General features: G+C 35.3%; 1 protein-coding gene across 5 annotated transcripts in view; it reads left to right on the forward strand.

The window, feature by feature from the left end:
• Positions 1-23,362, forward strand: part of AFTPH (aftiphilin) — a 66,673-nt gene that overhangs the window by 36,960 nt on the left and 6,351 nt on the right. For 2 of the 5 annotated variants that reach the window (XM_045446235.1, XM_045446236.1), the window contains 7 exons: positions 3,024-3,175; positions 5,509-5,635; positions 6,041-6,097; positions 9,794-9,916; positions 16,124-16,184; positions 17,714-17,797; positions 21,675-21,798. In XM_045446235.1, the coding sequence (XP_045302191.1) occupies positions 3,024-3,175; positions 5,509-5,635; positions 6,041-6,097; positions 9,794-9,916; positions 16,124-16,184; positions 17,714-17,797; positions 21,675-21,798 (728 nt within the window). Of the gene's footprint in view, positions 1-3,023; positions 3,176-5,508; positions 5,636-6,040; positions 6,098-9,793; positions 9,917-16,123; positions 16,185-17,713; positions 17,798-21,674; positions 21,799-23,362 lie in introns of those variants that run through there. The other 3 variants (XM_045446237.1, XM_045446238.1, XM_045446239.1) reach the window with 2 other exon arrangements.

Raw genomic sequence — 23,362 nt, forward strand, 5'->3', positions numbered from 1 at the left:
TCGAGCATTATGTTAGCTATGTTCTTAAACCTGTTCTACTTACCAAGTTCCTTGGACTATGTTCCATTACATTTTGAACTTGTAACTTTATTGTGCTTCTTGGGAAGTAAAACACTCAAACACCCCCAACGTGTGATTTGCACACTTTGCATTTTATAAATGTGATCAAGATTTGAGTCACAAATGGCAAAATGTCAAGCAAAATGTTTACCAATTTCCAAAGTTTAAAATCCACAAGGAGTAGCAGTAACACGTTCTATTTATAAAAGTGGTTAATGATAGACGTTTTTAAATTGGTACTTATTTTCCAATTAAGTTGGGGGATCTTGGAGAAGGTGCAAAAATTATTTTCTTGTTATAATGTAGAAATTGATAGTCTGAGACAAATATTTTCTTAATGATTTAGAATGCCAAGTAGTGGTAGAGCAACATCCCTAGTGAGCTTTGAATCTAGTTTTGACATTTACTTTATTCCTTGGTAGGCCACTCTGTTTCTGGATATCATCTGTACAATAACAATAGTAATAAGAAAAAGTTACCACTTCTTGAGCACACACTGGATGCCAAGTATTTAATCCTGTAACTCCTCACCCACCCTGTGAGGTTGCCCCTGATACCTCCAGTTTATAAATCCAGAAGCGGAGTCTCAGCCCCTTGCGTCCACAGCCCTCCACTGAAGTATTATAGTTACATCAGCCATTTACTTACTGGAATTGACTAGTACAAATGAAATTTGGCATTCGTTGCCGTGAACAAAATATTAGTATGGAACTCTTTCTAGAGGATTCCCTTCTATCAGACTAGTCTCATAGTTGGAAATAGTCTGATAGTTGGAAATCGATGTACTTTTAAAGCAAAATGTCAGAGGAAATTCAATTTTCGTCAAAATCTTTAATTTTGTTAGCTGCTTTCTTGTTAAATTGTTAGAGTTCCTCCTTGTGGTGGGTGGTGCTTTTCAATTAGTGGGTTCTGATTATTTGAATCTTTGTTATTTACTACCATACCACAGGTATCTGCAAACTATGGCCTGTTCTATCTGGCCGCCTGTTCTGGTAAATAAAGTTTCATTGGAACACACCACACTTACTTGTTTATGGCTGGTGCAAAGCTGAAAGTATTTACTATCTGGCCCTATATAGAAAAAAATTCTGACCCTTGCTCTACTTCATTCAACAAAATATTTGAAGCAATCGAATGTAATATCTAACCTTAAAGACAAATGGAACTGTCTTTTAAATTTCCCATGTAATTTATACTCTGTATGAGAGGGGGAAGATGTAAAAACTTGAAGTGAATGTAATGTTCACATACATTCCACTCATTTTAAGAATTTGCTCACTGTCGTACCTAAGACTTGGTAGTTAGATGTAATATTGCCCAAATGACTGAATGTATTTTGGGGTCATTGCTTCTTTTGACAAATATTTTTTCTTTCCCGTGAAAAGGATAACAAAGAGGATACGAGAGAGATTCAATTTTAATTTACAGAGAAGTAAAATATGGTCATATGTGAGTTTTTGTTTACCTTGTCTGCCCAGAAGGAGCCTGTGCTCATCATGTTTCCAATTAGATGGTTATCTGATCCCTTTAAAAGTAATGTCTGTCCATTCCCTCTGTTGAAGCAAGTAAGTGCCGGTCCCCTTGACACACTCAAGTTTCACAAGCCTTGGGATCTTGAGTCTACTCTTTACTGTAGGTTTCATAATTGATACTGAGAACCTTTTCCCATATCACACACATGAATATAATGAAGGTGTTAGAATAACTTTTGTAGAGATAGCAGAAGAGTACCCTGAGACTAATTATGCATTAAGTTTTTGCTCTGATACTGCTTCCAAAAGAGATTTTTGGATTGGAAAATCTGGAAGATATTTTCCTTTTGTTTTTCATTTTCCTGTTTGCTGACTGTGCTAAACAACAGAAATCAAGCGTTAACTTGTCTTTGTTACTTGGCAGGAAACACCACCGTGATGTGGCATTTTCTTGTGTACTCGATAGCATGTCAGTAGTACACTTCCGACAGTCTTTAACAGTTTGTATTCCTATTTGATGTTTAAGCGGTAAATTGAGTTAAGTTGAAAATATTTTACATGTGTCTGAGATACACTTAGGAAAGTGGGGATAAATGTTATGTGTGGGCTGCACATGTAGAATAACCTAGTAGTACCCCAAAAAGTGTAAGTTAATATAAATTCAGCAAATTTTAATTAAAGAAAATACTTCAAAATGCCAGTGTTCTCAGTAAAAATACTCTAGGGAATATCCATTCTTGGAAGAAAGGCAGTGTTCTATTCAAAAATACACCTGTATGCACCACAGAAGAGTAAAGAAGTGGGATTTTTAAAAGATAACACAGATCATCAAAATGAAAAATGAGCTATTGCTTTTCTTAGTAAAAATAAGACATTCTTTCCTACTTTGTTCTTTTAGCAGAGATATTTCTAAAAGTGTTTTAAAATTCAAATGTTTTTATGTTCAAGAAAAAAGTTCTCTTCAACTATGATAGCATAATACTTTTCACAAACCTTCAATTTAATTGTTCCTAAATCTAGAGTACATGGGTGGTAGTAGGGGACATCCCGTGATAGAATATGAATGCCGCCTGCTTTTATGAATGTCGCTGTTTGGTTTTGGTTTTGCTTTGGGTAGATAATTCACACTTTGCGATTGCTTTCTCATTATACAATTGAGTAGTTAATTTCTTCTTTGTGAATTTTTTAACAGACTAATAAAGTAATGTTTGCAAAGTACCAGCTATGTTGCTTGGCATATAACTACATTTACTTGTCGCCACTGTATCACCATGAGTATTTAAAGTGATCATTTAGAGCATCTGTTCTGCAAGTAGTTATGCTCCTTTGACTTAGCGCTTCCTGTACCTGACTGATGGTGAACCTCCCTCTCCTGTAGTAGTGGACAGGGTGTGGGGTCAGAGGTGTGTGTGTGTATGTGTGTTGATGATGATAAAACCAAAATCATTAGAATTAGAGAAATTAAACTTTTGGGGGGTTGTTTTGATGCAGACAGCTTTACTAAACCGCCTGGAGCGAATTTTCGAAGCATGTTTTCCTTCAATATTTATCCCTGATACTGAAGAAGAAGTTACTTCCCTGAAGCACTTGCTGGAAACAAGCACCTTCCCAATAAAAACAAGAGAGGCCTTAGCTGAAAGTGGGTAAGTAGTAGACAGTTTTTAGATAGCATGTATGTTCTTTAGTTTTAACCTTATAAATTAGAACAACAGTTACCTTAAAACATCAGGATTCTAAGATGTTCTTGTAACATTGTGTTGAAGTTTAAAAAATCATATTGTGCTGAAACAAAACAAAAAAAACAAAACCTCCCTATTCCATTTTTGAACGCTTTTTCAAATATTTCTAAATCCTTACTCTCCTCAGTCGATTTTATATATTATCTTTTGACTTCTAAGTATGATAAGTGTGAATTTAGACTTTACATGTGCTCTTCTCCTCCCTTCATCTTCCCTGTATGACTTACATCATTGTTTTTTGTTAAGTTGATACTTGGTATTTTCATTATTTTAATCATGTGAATAGTGTTCATTGCTAAGCCACTATTTCCATTATAGTAAGCTTCTTCTTGGACTTAATAGTTGTCTCTCTTTTTCATTTACTCAGTCTTTTCCTACCCTCCAGGTTATGATCAAACCTGTCAGGCTAGCCATTCCATTTTTTTTTCCCTGAGCCTTCCACCAATCTATCCCAATTTGGGATGGATTCAATCTAGGCTTCTTAAACATGGTATCTTGGGATTGCCATTCACTTAGAGCCCATATTGGTGGGGCACATCCTCTGATAGCTTCCTGAGAAATAAAGGTACATGGGTAGTAAAATTTTTATTCTACCCTTATGTTAAATTTATAATTTAGGATTTTTTTTGTTGTGGGTATTCTGAAATTTCACAATGAAGTATCTTGATATGAGTCTTTATTAAAATGGACTGAACACTAGGTATATGACCTTTCAATCTGGAGGCTTCTGTCCTTCAGTATTGGGCAGTTCTCTTGAATTGACAATTACCAATATAATACCAATACAGTTACTTTCCCTCCATTGTTTTCTTTCTGGAACTCCTATTAATTATTAGGTGTTAGAGGAGCTAGATTGATTATCTAATTTTAATTTCAAAGTTATTATTCCTGGACTTTTGCATCTCATTACTCCACCTCTGAACATATTCTCTCCCTCTACAAGTTCCTCCTTCATCCCTCTTTGTGACCTCAAAGTTTGTGGTGCAAAGTTTTAGTTATCTCTTAATTTTTTTTTAAATATGGAGATTATGATTTGCTTCTTGGTTTTTGGGGGGTGATTTCTGAGGACGGGACAAAAAGGTTTATGCTTTACCATCTTAAAACTGTTTAGATGTGTTATTTAAAAATATGCTAGTTGTACAGTAGTTCATACTCTTAGACCCAGAAATCTCTCCAAGAGATTCATTTTGGGAAATAACACAACTCTACAATAAAATACACTGTAAAATACAGGAAGATAATTTGCCTTACTAACAATAGGAGATGAACAGTGAAAATAACTTATTTAAACTATAAGATTGTGGTCAAATAATGATGCATGTGTCTAACAGAATGTTACATGACCATTGGAAAAGGTATACATGTAGATGAGGAAATGCTTAAAATCTGAAAAAAAGAATACAAAATTATGTATTTGCTGTAATTGCAGTTGTGTGTTTGTGGATCAAGACTCAAAGAGAAAGCATATTAAATAGCTACAGTAATATGGTGGAATGCTGAATGATTTCTTTCCTCCTCTTAAATATTAAATATTTTTGTCTTAAGGGATGCCCAGTTGGCTCAGTCAGTTAAGCATCTGACTTCTGCTCATGATGTCATAGTTTGTGAGTTTGAGCCCCATGTCAGGCACTGTGCTGACAGCTCAGAGCCTGGAGCCGGCTTTAGATTCTGTGTCTCCCTCTCCCTCTGCCCCTCTCCTGCTCGTGCTCTGTCTCTCAAAAATAAATAAACGTTAAGAAAAAAAAAAAAAGTTTGGTGCTCCTGGGTGGCTCAGTTGGTTAAGCATCAGACTTCAGCTCAAGTCATGATCTCACAGTTTGTGAGTTAAAGCCCCATGTCGGGCTCTGTGCTGACAGCTCAGAGCCTGGAGCTGGCTTCGGATTCTGTGTCTCCCTTTCTCTCTGCTCCTCCCCCACTTGTGCTCTCTGTCTTTCAAAAATAAATAAATGTTAAAAAATATATATATAAAATAAAAAAAATATTTTTTACAATTGAAAAAACAGGCTAAATTTTGGTTGATCACTGACATATTGTTTCAAATGAGTTTAGCTTAGCTACTAGCTACTTTAATGACTATAAGTGGTGGCAGTTGATTTTATTCAGAAAATAGCTGTATACTCGTGTTAAACATAAGATTAACTGTAATGTATAATATTTCACAGTCACATTAAAACTAGGATTCATGGTGAAAGCTATTGAGTAACCCATTGTTGATGGCTTCATCATGACCTTTGCAGGGAACTGCTGGATGTGTGGACCGAGCTACAGGACATCCACGATGCACATGGCTTGAGATACCAGTGGGGTGGCTCCCATAGCAACAAGAAGCTTTTGTGCTCCTTGGGAATAGACACCCGAAACATTGTGAGTTTTGTTAGTACCTTGGAAAATCCTTTAGTGGACCTATGGGTGTTTTTAAATTCTGTTACACTTTTGTTCAAGCTGTGATAAGCTAGTTCCTCAGAAAAATAAATGTTAGTTGGCTTAAATGCTCATGTATTTTGAATATGCCAGCTCTTAAACATAAATGCATCTAAATTTTTCTCCAGTCAATATTTCTTACTTTTAGAAAACGTTGTTTGTAATGTTTTTCATTAACTATAAAATAGAGGAATTGTAGTAACAGATCCAAAATACAAGCCCATATGGGCAACTTAACAATTTCTTCTATTTATATTTCACAATGTATGCAATAACATGTTAACTGTTTCAGTGTATGACATCTCATTCTCTGAATATACATTCTTTTTCTCTAACACACATGTGTAGCTCTTCACGGGTAACAAGAAGCAGCCTGTTATAGTGCCCATGTATGCAGCAGGATTGGTAAGTACAAAACGTCCCTGTACCTATTTATCATTGCTGCATTCATTCTATAAAATTATCTTACGTGGCATGATGTGGAAAGTATATTTTAAGGGGTGTTTAGTGTGGGAACATTAAGGGAATAAGTATTAATATCCTTTTTCATCTCATCCCTTCAAGTCTTGATTTAAGGACATCTTGCTGTATTAAAGAGACTGTTTTGTTTTAGATTGAAGATTATCTTTATCCTAGTAATATAGTGCTCATAATAACTCTTTGTAAAATGTATCTTTAGAGGTCTTGCTTTTTCTTCTTTCCTTTTTGTTTTTCTTCCTAAATTTGCTTTTAAAAAGTGGAAGCTGAAGTATTTGAAGGCTTAGATAGCATTTGTTGTAACCCAGTTGTGATCAGTTTTAAATCATGCACTGTTGAAGCTATGGATGGATGTGTCTAAAACCTTGGGAATACCAAATGATAGTAATTGAAAATGGGCCAGGACCCATAATCGGTCCTCAGTTTTTCCATTAATTTTTCAAATATGTTGAATTTTGTTTTTTCAGATATGCCAGGTAGTCCAGGATAACTGAGGAATTTTCTTTCTGTACCTTCTCAAGACTCAGTCACACTTTGAAGTTTGATGTGTTTGTGTTTTTTGGTGTGTCTTTGAGTTATTGGTGAATTAAATTCTTTCACCAATAACTTTTGAAAACAAGGAAAAACGTTTAAGAAAGAAAAATATAGCTTGGTATGGAATTTATACAACCTTATTTGCATGCAAAAATGAATTTGCTGTGAAATTTGACCTTTTTTAATCTACAAAACTTTTCCATGAATAAGGCCTAATTATTGATTTGAATTGGAATGTTTTACTTTGTTTTGTTTTTGTAGTTTTGTGGAATTAGACAAAAACCTGTGCTTGAATCTTTTTATCAGTTTCCCTCCTTTACAAATGTAACTTACGTTGTATTTTCAAAACACCTTGATTATCCCTATACTGTTTGCTGTGTGGGTAAATATAATCCAGGACATACTCTAACCTTTGGTTATTTGCATTTCTTTTTTCCTCAAGGAGTAGCATTCTAGAGGTGGTTGGTGTTACTGTCATATACTGAGGTAGAAAGTATGAATTTAATTTGTAGGAGTTTTCATTCAGCACACTGGGGGCGGTAACCTACTTAATCCTTATGTGTGGGCTCAGGCATGAGCCAGTTCTTTAAATTTTGTGAGGAATTAGAGACGGATATTCTTGCTTTATTTTTCTGCCTTAATTACAATCTTTATTAGCAATAACTCTACCATTTTTATAAGCTTTTAATACCAAAGTTGATTTAGTGAATACATCTCTCCTCCTCCATCTTTATGATGCCTTATGTTTAGAAACATTCTTTTTCATATTTGGTTTCAGATTTTAATTATACCTGAATTTTTCCCATGGTGCTTTACACAGATAAGGTGTTCAGTATCTTTTGGTCTCATCGGAAGCAGTAGTACCTGAAGTGGTCAGTTAAGTCACTGGTTCTCAGACCTTAATATGAATCAGAATTGGGGCACCTGGGTGGCTCTGTCGGTTGAGCATCCAACTTCAGGTTGGGTATAATCTCACAGTTTGTGAGTTTGAGCTGTGCATCGGGCTCGCTGCTGTCAGTGCAGAGCCTGAGCCCACTTTGGATCCTCAGCCCAAGGATGTGTTTGTGTTTTTGGATTCCTTCAGATCCTCTACCCCCCCCCCCTCTTTCTGCCCCTCCCCTGCTCTCTCTCAAAAATAAAACATTAAAAAAATACTTTATAAAAAACATGCATCAGAATTGCTTGGAAGATGTATTAAAACAGAATGCTGGGCACCATTGAGTTTCTTATTCAGTAGGGGTGGGGTTAAGTATCTGACGAGTTCCCAGGTGATGCAAAAACTACTGATTGGGGACCACTTTGAGGACCACTGATTTAAGTGATAGTTGACATTAGAAAAGTTGGCTAAGGTTGGTAATTGTTTGCTGATTGCATGGTCTCTTTACATAAGGGCACACTAGAAAGCGTGCAGAATGTATATGCTGATGAGTCAGACCACGAATTTATTTTCATTCAAGCTTTGGAGGAAAGCCTTTTATAAAATATCATCGTTAAGAATGGAATTTGTGTGGGGCACTTGGGTGGTTAGCGTCTGACTCTTAATTTCGGCTCAGGTCATGAATTCATGGTTCTCAGGATTGAGCCCTGCGTGGGGCTCTGCTCTGACAGCATGGAACCTGCTTGGGATATTCTCATATTCTCTCTCTCTCTCTCTCTCTCTCTCTCTCTTTCTCTCTCTCTCACACACACACACACACACACACACAATAAACTTAAAAAGAAAAAGATTGCATCTATAAATTGCTTTAGTTAGCATGTACCCTATCTTTTTTTAAGTTTATTTTGAGAGAGCGTGAGAGAGAACGAGCAGGAGAGTGTCAGAGAAGAGAGGTGGGGAGAGAGAATCCCAAGCAGGCTCTGCACTGTCAGCTCGGAGCGCAGCACAGGGCTCAAACTCAGGAACCGTGAGATCATGATCTGAGCCCAAACCAAGAGTCAGATGCTTAACCAGCTAAGCCACCCAGGTGCCCCAGCATATACCCTATTACACGAAAAGAGGAGAGATTGTCCTGAAAACTTTTTAGAAATTTACAGATTCTTACAAAAAAAAGAGGGGGAGGGGGGTTCGATTTTACAGATTCTAGCCTTACAAAGCTGTCTTAGCAGTTTTGATATTTTTCCCCCCAGTAAAGGGAGACTTTTCTGTGGTCTGGTTGATAAATATTCAAGAGTTTATCAAGTGTTATTTTAAAATGTGTTAAAACTTTTTTTGGCGGGCCATTAACCTGGATGATTACCCACTATTAGTAGTGTTTGGTAGAGTATTGATGCAAACTGCTGATTTTTTTTTCCTTCTTTATTTCTACCTCCATCCTCAGTGCCTTCCTTTCTTACTCAAAAAATGTGTTAGATTTTTAACACACGTAGTGGAACATGTAAGATGTTTTCCCCTCTGAAATTGCTGTTTCTCTACTATGCCAATTCAAGGAACTAAGTATGAAGCTCCCATCCTCTAGTGGTGATAGGCTCAAATACTAAACATACATTGAAGCATGTAGACCCCATCACATTAGATGATGTGTTTTAGGTGTGCAAAATGGTTCGATGCTAATCTAGCTGCATTTCAGGGACGAGAGAAGCAGAGAGCTTCTATGCTGTTCCATCATCTTGGCCCCTCCAAGAGTGCCACTTTCTAGATGGTGTGTTTTAGAATTCTCACTTCTCCAAGCACCACCATGGTGTAATGGGTACAAAGGATGTCCTTTTCTGTTTCAGTGTCTGAAACGTCACAAAAGTGTTGGATTCTTAGGGCCTGCATACTATATACTGTTGTGCTTGCCTCTTCCCCACCCCTGGCATTCCAAATTGCTTATGCTTTTGTATAACAGTGATAACTAGGCACTTTAAAACAAATCTGATTTAAAATACAAGGTCTTGCTTCAAAAGTTTGGATTCCAAAGGTACTATTGTAAAACATTTTCCACTACAGTGCTATAAAATTTTCTCTAAACAAAATTTAACAGTAGTTCCTTTTTGTCTTTAGCACTTTCCAAATGACTTGGGTTTTTACTTTGTGCTACATTGATTTTTCTCATGAAGTTTGAGTTGATTTCTCCCCCTCCCCATTAATGGCTAATATGCCTTTTTCAGGGTATGTTAGAACCCACCAAGGAACCATTGAAACCACTATCTGCTGCAGAAAAAATCGCTTCCATTGGTCAGACAAACACCATGTCACCAGAAATGAACACATGTACATCTGACCAATTTCAGGTAAAAATATCTGTGTATTGATACATTTATGCATGTATACACACATACGTCCAGAGTGTTTCCCTTAAGTATAAATTTTAGTTTAAAATATGTAAAAATTTTGACTTCATGATGGACATGATTTTGATTACTTATTAACATCCCTTGGAATACAATTAACAAACTATCTTTAATTTTTAAAAAAGGCACACTTGAGCACTAGCTGGTTACGTGTAAGTCCTTTAAATCCATCTAGGCCCTAGTTTCTTTACCTATAAAATGAAGATTTTGTGAAGCAGGCATCTCTAAAAACCCCTTACAGCTTGAACATTGTATGATCATAATTACTGACATACCAATCTGGTAAGTGCTGATTTTCAAAAAAATTGGGAAATGCTACATTGACACCGACTCTTCAGATCTGCTATTGTGTGTTTTCCCCGAAACCTGCAAATTTTATTAAGTAATAAAATTGTTGATTGCATCAAAAACTGTTGTTTTGAGAGTTTGAATAAAAGTTATTTAAGTTGAAAATAATGTGGCCTTTTACAAAACATTCCGGATTCAGAAGAAAAGAAAGCAGTCTTTCTTATCCTTTACCTCCTTGGCATCATTAAGCACAAATTTTTTTCAGTCTAATATAGTTAATAGCAGAGCCTTCCCCCTCACTTTTCTATCTGTGGAAAAATTTGCTTACTCCTCCCACATCGTTAGAAACTGACTGAGTGCTGGTTAAACATTTTTTTTTTAGAAGATTAATATTTTTAAGTGAACATTACCATTTGTAAAACATTCTTGCCATGTTTTTTTTTTTTTTTTTTTTACCTTAAATATCATCTTTAGTTATATCTAACACAAAAGTGTGTATTTGGACAGCTTTTCCCAAAGTGTGTGTTCCTTTGAACACTAACCCCCAGAGATGCTCTACTAAAGAAGGGTTCCAGGGGGGAGAAAGTTTGGAAAATTTTTCATACATACCCAATAACCACCCTTGAAGATTCTCAACACACATATTAAGGTCTCTGGAGTATCCTGCAGTAAATAACCCTATTTAATTTTAATTATTTCTTAAATTTACTTGGCCACAGGGACCAAGGGAAAAGGAGTCATAACACCCATTGAACTAGAATTTTGAAGAATATACTTTAGAAAACAGTAACATAAAGCAAAGTCCTACCCTTTCAGCTGTGTTTCAAGGAACATCTGATATTATGGCTGTGTACCACTGTGGTTTATACTTAGCATAGCTTAAACATCCCTTTGAAGCCACTTCATTACTAGCACCGAAATAGTGGGCAAGGAGGCCTGAAACATAAAATGCCTGGCCTTATTGATGGTTGGCAACAGGCAAAGTGGTTTTTGGGCAAATTTGTCTCCGTAGGTAGAATCTGTCCTTAGTTCTCTTCCTTTAATTGTCCTTACATTGTTCTCTGGCTCTTAGCTTCCTTCTCAGGCCTGCCCTACATAAGCAGATCCCAAAATTACTTCTCCCATAGCACATTCCCACTTCTGCCTTAAAGCAACATTATTATTCCTACAGTGTGAGGTATTAGGAAACTAACTTGAACTACCTGGTTCAGACTACCTGGCACATTTACTGAAAATGAAGCCATTCTTGCTTGAGGCCACTTGTTGCTCGTTTTGCCTGCTGCCTCCTCCTCCTCTTCTCCATCCAACCACTTCTCTGTGTTGCACCCCATAAACTATTGCTTATTTTATCAGAGTTAGCTGTCACTTGTCATTTTTGCCCCTAGTTGGTTTAGCTGATCTTACATATTATATTCTAGTCACCCCTCATACTTACCATCTTTCTTGTAGAATTCAATTATAAATGACTATAAGTCTTAGATGACCTAATAAAAAACATGTATGTTAATTTAATGGAACTTTTAATGGAAACTAAAGTGTATTAATTTAATGGAGGTTAATCAGGGCTCCATGATAGGTGTTTAGCTGCTGCTGTGTCTATACGTATGCATACACCCATATATATACTTATAATCCAAGGACTGCTGTCCCCCTTTCTAGTCAAGTATAGAAGTTCTCAGCAGCATTTAAGCACATCTAACTTCTTTGCTAGAAGATGGAACTTGGTCTCTTGCTAATTATGTAAAAAAACAACTCTCTTTAATCACATGCTTTTATTCTGTTTAGTGCATACATCTCTTTATTTAAAAAATACACAAACATTAAGTACCTTTTTTGGGGTTTGTGATCCTCATTAGCTTAAGTTTTTAGGCTTTTTGGGAGCCAATGAAAATATCTCCCAATCGAAGTTGTTCACATTTCTTTTTTTTTTTTTTAATGCTTATTTTTGAGAGAGAGAGAGTGAACGGGTGAGGGGCAGAGAGAGATGGAGACACAATCTGAAGCAGGCTGTAGGCTCTGAGCTGTCAGCACAGAGCCCAGTGTGGGGCTCAGACCCACGAACCACGAGATCATGACCTGAGCTGAAGTCAGATGCTTAACTGACTGAGCCACCCAGTTGCCCCTCAAATTTATTTCTGAATCAACTTAAGCCTTTGTAGGCCTTCATTCTACGTGAAACATGTCGGCATACAGACACTCAAACTGAATACTTCATACACGTATCAGAAGGCACCTCAGCACACCTTCTTCACTAAATTGTATGATCTTTGCTTGGCTCCATACTCCTGAATATTTTAAATATTTTAGAAACATCTAATGTAAAGCAATATTTCTTACCACTATTCTCTGGCAGGCAGTGTGTGTATTATTTTTACTTTACGTTTTGGCCATGCTGTAATACCGTTACATCTTTCCACTAGTCATGATATCCGGAGGAAACAGCCATAGCCTTTAGTACTAGAAGTTCAACAAAATGTGTCAGGAAAGATCTGCTTAATACCTTTTTTTTTGGTCAACTATACACCGTACCTTCCTTTTATGTTTTTTTATTGGCATCACTAACAGTGACTTCCAAATTTACCATCATTGTATAATTCTCATTACGACTGCCTGCTTTCTGATCTGGCTCAATCTGGGTACCCACTGGATTTTTATTGTTTCTTCCAAATTAGTTTCTACCATTGCATCTCTTGTTTAGGAGGTTAATGACTTATTTAACAACTGTTCCTGGTGTTTTTTTCTAGGATACTTTTACCTGAAAAAAACAGCTTGTGGGCAAAAGGCAATAATGATACTTTTGTTGTTTTGGTTTTTTTTAAATCTTTATTCAGTGAATGTCAAGGTCACATCATTCATGGTGCCATTACTGATTCCCCTATTACTTAGCAAGATCAGTACATTAACCACACATTATCCACTGCTGAATTGAGTCAGCTCTCTGGCTAGCAGTTATCTAGCTAGTCACTACTAGAAAATTTCCTCTTAGGCTTCTGGATGTGGCTATTTCATTTGTGAATCAGAATTTCATTTTTCTAATTTTTTTAAGTTTATTTTTTGAGAGAGAGCACAAACAGGGGAGGAGCAGAGAGAGAAGGAAAGAGAATCCCAAGCAGGCTGTGCACTGTCAGCACAGAGCCCAATATGGGGCTTGAACTCATGAACTGCGAGATCAAGAGTCAGACGCTTAACCGACTGAGCCATCCAGGTGCACTGTGAATCAGAATTTTAAAGTTAGAAGAAAGAAAAAAAAAAAATTGTGTAGCACTGTGCTCTTTTTACATTCAGAGAATATATTTCGAAAGGCTAAATGATGTACCCAAAATCATACATCAGTGGTACAGCTGGGACTAGAACCCAAGTCTCTGGTTTCTAGTTCCCATTGTTTTTTTTTTTTTTTTTTGGGGGGGGGGGTGGCGGGGGTTGCTTTTTTTTCTTAATCGGTATTCTTTGTCTTTATTAACAAATGACATCCATCTACGTAGAAAATCCCAATGAATTTACAAAAACAGTAATACCAATAAGTGAATTTAGCAAAATTTCAGGCTGTAAGATCAATATATAGAAATGAACTATATTTCTATATATACTAAAAACAAGTGATTAGGAACAGAAATAAAAAAACATGCTATTACCAAAGCAACAAAACCATGAAATGAGGATAAATCTAAAGGTACTTAATTTTTTTTGTTTAATTTGAAGTTTTTACTTAAGTTCCATTTAGTTAACATATAATGTTTTTGCTCTTTTTATTATTACCTTTTCTTCCTTAGTGCTTAGTCTCTACAGTAATCATACCTCATTGCTTAAGTTTGTTTTAAAATGCTGCTTTCTCTTTAAGAAGTCTTCCTTGGCAATGCCATTAGTTAGCTTATAATTGCCAACGTGTCCTGTTTTACTTCTGTCTTATTTCCACTAAATGTTGAGCCATGTTTTAGCACCTCATTGTTATAATATTGGCTGTGTCTTCAAAATGACCTATATCTGGATGAGAATCTAAAATGCCTAGCAAATCATTGAAATATTTCTAAGCAACCGGTTACTTGACATCATTTAGATAAAACGTGTTAATGAAAGAGCTTTGCTCCATTTAACCAGAAATTTTGTTATTGCATAAACTTGAGTATTGTCCATCCAGTCACTATTCAATAGGACTAAAGGTTTCAGTGTCTCTAAGTAAAATAATAGTTGAATCTGTTGGAATACTTACAGCTTTTTGATGGTTTCTGAGATCAGCTAAAGATCTTTTCTAAGTGTTTATCACTCTTGCAGGTAGGTTATAAACTAGATTTTCACCAGCATTAATTTTATTTGAAAGAATTAAAGATTCACAAGAAGTTGCAAAGATAGTATAGAGGAGATGCTTTGTACCCTTCACCAGTTTCTCTCCCTAATTACAGCTTACTAATTATAGTATAATATCAAAACCAGGAATATGACTTGATTTCAATGTGTGTGTATAGTTCTATGCCATTTTATCACATGGATAGATACGTGTAACCACCACTGCAATCAAGATACAGAACTCTTCTGTCACCATAAAGAATTCTTTTAATAGCCCTCCCCACCCCCAACTATCCCTAACCCCTGGCAACTACTAATATTAGCATTTTGCTTTGTTTATACCTCCCTCCTAAATCTTCAGACCTACTTTAGGGAAGACTAAATGCTTATAGTAACATGCTTATCATTGGTATCCCAATTATCAAGGCAATTGTATTATAATATCATGGAATTAGACTTTCAAAAATAACCAATTCATGCTCCTTTCCTACAGGGAACAAGTCTTTACACAGAAAAAAAAAAAAAAATGAGTATAAAGTTGTAATAATATCTACCTTACAATAAAGCATAGTGGTAAGCACTACCAAAAAAAGAGCAACATGTTGGTATTAAGAGTCTTCTAGAACACAGGTTATTTCAGTAACTGTTGTCAATACCACCCCAAAAATAAAAGAAGAAAGAAAACTAAGAATCCCAATTTTTTCTTGTTAAGACTATTCTTAAAGCAATGATCATTTTTAAAATATTTTGTACCACTTTCCATCTCACATGTACTATTTGCTCAATTTATGTGTTTGACAATTAACAAAATCTTAAAACCTAGAATATGCAAACAAGCTCTGAAGTATACTTTTAAGTACATTATTTTTAAAATTAAATTCTGATACTGATTATAAGTGATTTCTAAGTTAGAGAAGTTGATTTTTTTTATTTTAAATGTAGTTCCTATTTATTGGCCCATAATTTTCTTTGTAGTTTGGGCAATTGTAAAGAACCAGAGCTCTTGGACTCTAAACTTTCTCATTTTATATATAAAGAGACCAGTTAAATTAAACCACACGTGATCCTACAACTAGTTAATTAGCAGTTACTCGGTCTTGGATAACGCAAATCTCCTCCTTTTCAGTATGGTACCTTCTCTATTGCTTTAGACCATCTACTGAGAAATTTTAAGTGGCCAGTCATTTAATATTAAGTAGATCACTCCAGTGAAAAAAGTCAGTGATTTTTTTTTAATATTTGTATTATAATCTAGCCAGTAGTTTTCAACCATAACTTGAGAATAGATTGAAATCTTGACATAGAATCAGTCCTTAAGTATGTTTGAAAATATAAAAGTAATTCCATTTCTCAGTTTTTCTTAATATCAATAAGCTGTACTGTTTGTCAGTTTTTCAATTTCAGTTTGTGTTCATATTTTTAGATAATCTTCCGAAACTGTAAATTATCCCAGTTTTGTCTTTAGGTACTTCATTGCCTAATGATCTTGCTATAATAGTTTTTTGTTTTGTTTTAAGGATTCTTTACGTTGCTACAGCCTGTACTGATTAATTTTGATTTTTTGGTTTTCAACTCTAGGAGTCTCTACCACCCGTCCAGTTTGACTGGAGTAGCAGTGGCCTTACTAACCCTTTAGATGGTACGTCTCTCCGTAGAGCCTCTAGCACCAGAGCTAGAGTTAAGAAAGCTACAAAGTTCAGACAAACTTCTCTCTGCTGATTTCCTTTTTTGTTTGAACATAACTTCTTATTCTTATCTTTGGAAATTCAGGCTTTCTTTCTGAATAGTAATTGCTCAAAAAAAAAACAAAAACAAAAACAAAACAGCTATTACTATTATTAACAGTATTAATGTCCAAATTCAGGTAGCAGTAGAGGTAAAATTTTGATTTCTTTATCTTACGTAAAAAGCTTCTTTATTTTTTACAATATCTAAGTAGTTTAAATGATATTTTAGGTAGGACCAGTTCACTTGAAATCTGTTTCTGTAGTTTTAATTTGTGGAATTTTCTTGGATGCAAAGTCTTGTGGCTAGAGGCTGCTTAAAAAAAGCACAAAGCACAATTATATAACCAAAAACAATGTGCAAATAGATCCATATTTATTGACTCAAAGTAGTTTTCAGATTTAATAATATTTTATAGAGCACTTATGCAAATGGAAAATGAATGATTTTCATGATCTTTTTCTAAAATTTATCTCAAAGTACTAGTAGGTAGTTGTAGAAATAATTGGTTTCTCTCATGGCTTTAAGAGAAAATCCTAAAAAAGGAATAACTTATTCTAGTAATGTGGGTCTTTCAAATGCTACTTTTCCAGTGTGTTGACACCACAAATTTTAATTGGATCTTAAGATACAATTACCCTTATTCCTTACACTTCATAAGTTATTTGAGCCATTGTCTAATACACCTGTCGCTCTATCAGCTTTACCTTAGACTGGGGGTCCTAGGACATGGAAAGCATCCAATTGAATACAGTGCTGAAGGAAAGCCTGGATGCACCTTTTGCTGTTGTCTGGTGTCTTATTCAGTCAAATCATCATGCTTTTTATTAACAAACAACTTCTTTAAAAATGTATACTATTTCTGATTACTGTTTCAGAGTTAAAGGGGAACAGTACAGCTTGAGGTTGCACATCAGGGTAGGGCAGTTATGACATTCCTTCTTAATTTTAATTTAGACCAAGTTAATGTATTGGTGTGTGTCCTGAAACTGACAACTTTGTCACTTTTTAAAAATCATTAATTAGAAACCAACATTACTAACAAGGAAGATTGATTTGGGCATGTACAGTGACTTAATGTTGGGTTGAGATTAAAGTATTGTTTCCCTTTAACGGGTACACTTTCCCCTTGGTCTTTCTGGTATGGCTTCGAGTTTTGATTGAAAGAACTGAACTCCTAACTAAAACCTTACTAAGTGTTAAATTATTTACTTTGTACATGAGAAAATGTACATTGGATTAAACTGTTACTTTAGAAATGTCCTTAGTAATGAAAAACTAATACTGTACACATTGTTTTAATGTTGATTTTAAAATGTGTAATGACTACTAATTATAACCTGCATGTTCAAGTGTGTGTCTTACCCCTTTTTACACATAACCCCTCCTCCCTTGGCTTACCTTCTGTGTGGCTGCCCACCAACACGGTCACTGAATTTCAAGCTAGTGGAGGTTCCACTCTTCTGAACCTTGATTTCTTTGGGCCCGTGGATGACAGTAGCTCTAGCAGCAGCACCACAATCCCAGGTCAGCAGAGTGTTCAAACCACAATTCTAGTTTAATTACTAAAAAGCATGACCACACCACGTGACTTTCCTATAAACAAGGAAACGAATAGATTGTATTCTCTCTAATATCTTTCTGATACTTTTCTTTTATCTATTGTTATTTCCTAGTATCTGATTATAACAACTGACTTCTGTGAAATGTGTCTTAAAGAAAGCTTTCTAAGTGTAATATTCAGAGCTGAAAGTAATTTCTAGGAGTAAAATGGCCCTAATGTCCTTAGTTAAAAGCGGGGTTTGTGGGGTTTTTTTTTCCTGTAAATGGAAAATGTGATGTTTTATATGCTTATTTTTACAAGCATATTCTATAAAGCCATTTGAGAATATACAGGTTTAGAGATATAAGAATATTTTAGTATACAAAGATGACTTTACGTTGTAGTGCCTGTGATAATAGAACCTTTACAAGTTCTAGCATTCAGTTAGTTGTTTATTACTGCTAAGTGTATAATTAGATTCCAAAATGTTAGTCTAGCACTTAGTTATATATAGGTCCCACATAGAACTATTCTGTAGTTTTCATGTAGCTCTTACATAGAAAGTATTCTGTTAGTTTTCCATGAAGAAAAAAATGTTACAGAAGCTAATAGTAGAAAATAATTGCTATGAGATATTAAAAGCTAGAAATTAAAACTTACTGGAGTGCCTGTTAAATTAATGTTCAGCCCTGCGAAGTTCAGTTTATTGACCAAAGGACTAATGTACTTTGTCATTTTCTAACTGAATAAAAGATTAAAATATAATGGCATTTTTATGTTTACATTTTATTCAATATAATTTTAATGAGTCCCTGTCATCCCGCCTTGTGATCTGGTAATCATGCCCATTGATCACCAGACAGCTGTTGGGGTGCTATATAGATGCTGATGCCCAGAATGCATAGCGAGGATCCCTCTCCATCCCCACTAGCAGTCAGTTACACAGCCAGCCTGTTTCCTGAGAATTTGCTGGTTTTGTTCCATTCCACTTGAATATACCACCCTCTTCCAGCAGTTTAGGAGCCATGGTGGGAAATGGGGGAGACCATACAAGTCAGATAAGGGTGAGCCTGGAAGCTAGAACATCCTTCTCCAAAATCTGGTTATGGAGAACTGATCCTACTGTAAGGAAGTTCTAAGGCCATTTGGTAGAATGACTGGATTTCTCAAACCTAAGCCCCTGGTTATCATTTTCGTTATTTCTGAGATTTTGTAAGCATATGAAAAACCAATCTGTCTCTGGTTTTGACTTCCAAATGATATTTTACTGTTTACTCAAGTTACTTCTAAATACATTTGAGCTATCAAATGACCTGGGTGAGCCTAATTAGCTGTTTTTAATACTTAATTGGGGGAAGAAAAGACAACCAAAAACTTGGGTATCAGTTTCCTCATTACTGTGTTCCTAAGAATGAAATACCAAGCTCCCATTTTTAATTTGCTCTCAGATTTGTTTTGTCATGAACCATACTGTAATTTACATGAGGTCGCTATTTTTGGACACCTAAAACCTGGTTTAAACTTAATTCTTCATTACATTTCAAACTCAGTTGAAAACCATCCATAACACAAATAATCTCACCATATAAAGAAGTACAGAAATCACCTGATAACCAGGCTCAGTATACACAACTTTGAGAAGAGCAAGTGGTTTCAGAAGCTTAGAGTTGTAATAGAAGTGAAATTAGCATGCTCAAATGCGGTCCTCCTTACTTTGGAACCTTGTAAATAATTTTGTTCCATATTTTCATTAGTATGCTCTAGCTGCTGTGTAAACTTGATTACTATAAATTTGCTTTGGCTTCTTTTTATTGCTATTGGGTTTTGTTAGAACTTACCATCAAGCTACAGGTATCAGCACCTTTCTCAGTATTCCATTTCACCACTTGCTTGCACTTTTTCTGACTTGTTTCTGGGAAAGTCATTTTGTCTTATTTAGCTTGCGATTATTTAATTACTTTGTGTGTGAGAATTAGGAGGTTGGCATAGAACTTGGTTGGCTAGCTTTATAGTTATTTATACTATGCCTCATTAAGGTTCTGTAAAGTAAAAAAAGAAAACAAAAGAAAAAACAAGCAAACTCTTCCATTAAAAAAATTACTCCAATTTTTAGCGTAGAATAGTTATCTTGTTTTTGAAAAATACATAGTCCTGATACTTTTCCCCTTTTTGTTTTTTTTTTTTTTTTGTGATGGTCATTGTTTTGGGCTGGGGCGGTGGGTGTTGTCTCTCTCTCTCTCTCTCTCTCTCTCTTTTTTATTTCCCACTTTATTCTTTGACAGCCAAATGGCCAGTATTTTATAAACCCAACCAAATTTTTACTACCACTTTCCTGTTGCCAGTCGAAATGCAGTTGTTTACTCTGCATTATATATTAGACGTCAGCTTAAATTTTGTGGTTACTTGGAATCCAACCTTTCACAGTGGAGGAAGGAGGTACTTTGGGTTCATTTGGTCCCTTACAGGCATCTACAATTATTTAGATTTTAATTGAAAGCTACATACTTCTAGAAATACTAATAAAAGGCCTTAAGTATATTTTGAAACTGTACCTTAATGAAATATTAAGAACTTGGGAGAGTCAACAAACATTTTCTATAGCCTTCCTCCCTTGTTGGACATGATAACTGTGGAAGCTGCTTTTGCTTGTTTGATTTCTGTAAACATCTGAGATCTGTTTTTACATCTGCTACTCATCTGCAAAGGTGGTTAATAGAAGGCAGTTCCTGATTTTTTTTTTCTTACCCTTAAAATATCTTAAAAGGAGGAAACTTACAACATCAGTATTTATATGTATATGTAACTTTATCTGCTGATCTTCAGAACTTTTTAGGAATAATAAGTAAAAATTGATGAAACTGTAAGATATTCTTCCTTACAATCTGCTTTTCTCTTATTCTGAAACTACTAAACTTTTTATCTCCAGTAACTTGCTGGTACCAAAGAGAGTATAGGATTAATAGGTTTTTTATTTGAGTCTTTATTATCCAACATTTGAATCAAAAATATCTAATTGTTATTTTCAGTGTTTTTATAGTCATTGTTATTTAATATAAATCTGTATTCAAGGGAAATATAAAAATATATGTGCATATTTTAGTGAAGTCAGATGGAGAATTTTTATAGACTTTTATAATCTCTCCGACCTCATCTTTATTTTGAATTAAGCAAGATCAGATATGAGACCATAGAAATATAATTAACCCTTGAGACAGTTTTCATTTTGTCTAAAAGTTGTGCTTTTATTATATTTTTCTGGGAATATTTAACCCTCCTTCTTACCTGAAGAAAAAACAATGTGGTATATAATTTATCATTAGTAATAATTTGATGCTTTGAGTAATGCTTCATGTCCTCATGGTCAGAATATATTTAACTGAGTCATTTACCATGTTTGAGACTTCCTGTTAGCTTCCAAATCTTTTGGTGAGGAGTAAAGTAATGGAGAAAAGATGGTTGGAGAGGGAGAGGGAAGTTCCAAAATGAGGTTAATCAGTACATTTGAACATTGAAATGTCATGTAACAAACATGAACTCTATGAAACATGGATAACTTTTATCGCTAACTAATCTAAAATTGAGGGAGTTTTCCATAGCAGACAGAAATTTTAGAAATAATTGCTTGATAGCCACTACCTAAATGTTAGATTAAGGCTAAAGTACTTTCCTACTTCATAAAAACTCTGAAACATGGAATCTCTAATGTAAAAAATAAATTCAATACTACAGTAGTCTAAAGATGTGCTATGCTTGGAAAAGACTCAGATGTTTACAGAATAATTGCCTTTTGCATCTTGGACTGTAGCTAATTGAGTAACCTATTGCAGCTTGCCATCACTGACTATCATTTTATACTATAAGGTGTGGATCCAGAGTTGTATGAGTTAACAACTTCTAAGCTGGAAATCTCCACCTCAAGCCTCAAAGTGACTGATGCATTTGCAAGACTCATGTCCACAGTAGAGAAGACAAGCACATCTACCAGGTAAACAGCTAGGGTTCATTACACCCTATTTTGAATTCTGTGTTTAACAAAACTGCCTAAATGGGAAAGCGAGTAAGTTGACAGTATTTCAATATTAAATGTGTATTAAAATTCGTGTTGTATTTATAAAAAATCGATAGATGCCTAATTCCAGAAAACAGTTATCAAACTATGTTTAATATGAACTTTATTAGAGCAGAGTTATTTCATAAGAGGCTGGAAAGGGCTGACAGATATGTTTTTCTCTTTTTTACTCCACCCTCCAAACTTCAGAGAGGAGAATTCTGATTAAGTATTGAGACCATAAGCCATTGTAGAAACAGTCCCTCTTTCTCCTCATAACCATTGAGATGATCGTCTGTGGGAACCCACTTTCACACTCCCAGAGTCATGTAGGTTCATCTTTTGAGTCCTGGCTTAAGATGGAGTAGGGGATGCTACTATTTTATTTTCTTCATTTTTGCTGATATGCAGCACCTCTGATTTGGGATGTGAAGGCTTGCTTTGCCAGGCTTTCTGGGAGGCCAGGGGTGTGGCCTTTAGAAAAGCAGTTCTCTCTCCGTGTCGGAACCAGATAGAAGGATTGTCACTTGGGCCTTGTGTTTAGGATTCAGGAAACCTTTAGGTTTACACAATTTAGCGCTGGAATAATAAGCCATTGCTTTGACATGTGAGCCATAAGAGTAGGCCAGTTCCTAACAAGAAGTAGTCATTGCGAACCAGGAAATCACTACTGCAAGAGCAAATTCTGGTTGATAGGCCTACTGACTGTGCTGTCCCAAATCCATTCTTCTTCAGCATCTTCAAGTGGAAATCTTTATCTGTTAGCTGCCCACTTTGGCAGAAGTATTATAGCCCTTAGTCCTAAATAAAAACATTCCTCTTGTCAGGTTCAGATTTATCTTTTGAATCAGTTCTTCTATAGAAAAGCATCCATTTAAAAAAGCCTTTTTGGGGGGTTCTTGGGTGGCTCGGTCTGTTAAGCATCTGACTCTTGATTTCAGCTCAGGTCATGATCTAAAGGTCATGAGATTGAGCCTTGCATCATGCTCCCCACCCAGCATGGAGATTCTGTCTGTCTCCTCCTCTCTACTGCTTACTCTAAAAAAAAAAAAAAAAAAAAAAAAAAAAATATATATATATATATATATGTACACACACACACACACACATATGTATATACACCCATATATATATGTGTGTGTGTGTGTGTGTATATATCTTTTTTTCTTGTGAATAATAAATGCTTACCTGTCTTAAAACTTTGGCTTGAGTTTATCACATTGCCTTTCAAACTGTATTTTGTGCTTAAATATCCATTCATTCAATAGATATTTTATATTACTGATATGTATAATTATATAAGAGCATTATTATAATTGTGGATACCCTTAGCTTTTCCCTAAAATAAACTTATAGCATGCACGCACATTTCCTTTCATCCACAGATTTTCTCTATTCTCATTGTTCCTATTTCTTTGTAGTAATGCCTCCTGACACTGTTAAAGCCTCCTGTTAAGTAAACCTACTTGTAAATGAAGCCTCTCTGGATTCTTTTTGCTTT

This window comes from Leopardus geoffroyi, chromosome A3, assembly GCF_018350155.1.
Source record: "Leopardus geoffroyi isolate Oge1 chromosome A3, O.geoffroyi_Oge1_pat1.0, whole genome shotgun sequence".
Lineage (NCBI taxonomy): Eukaryota > Metazoa > Chordata > Mammalia > Carnivora > Felidae > Leopardus > Leopardus geoffroyi.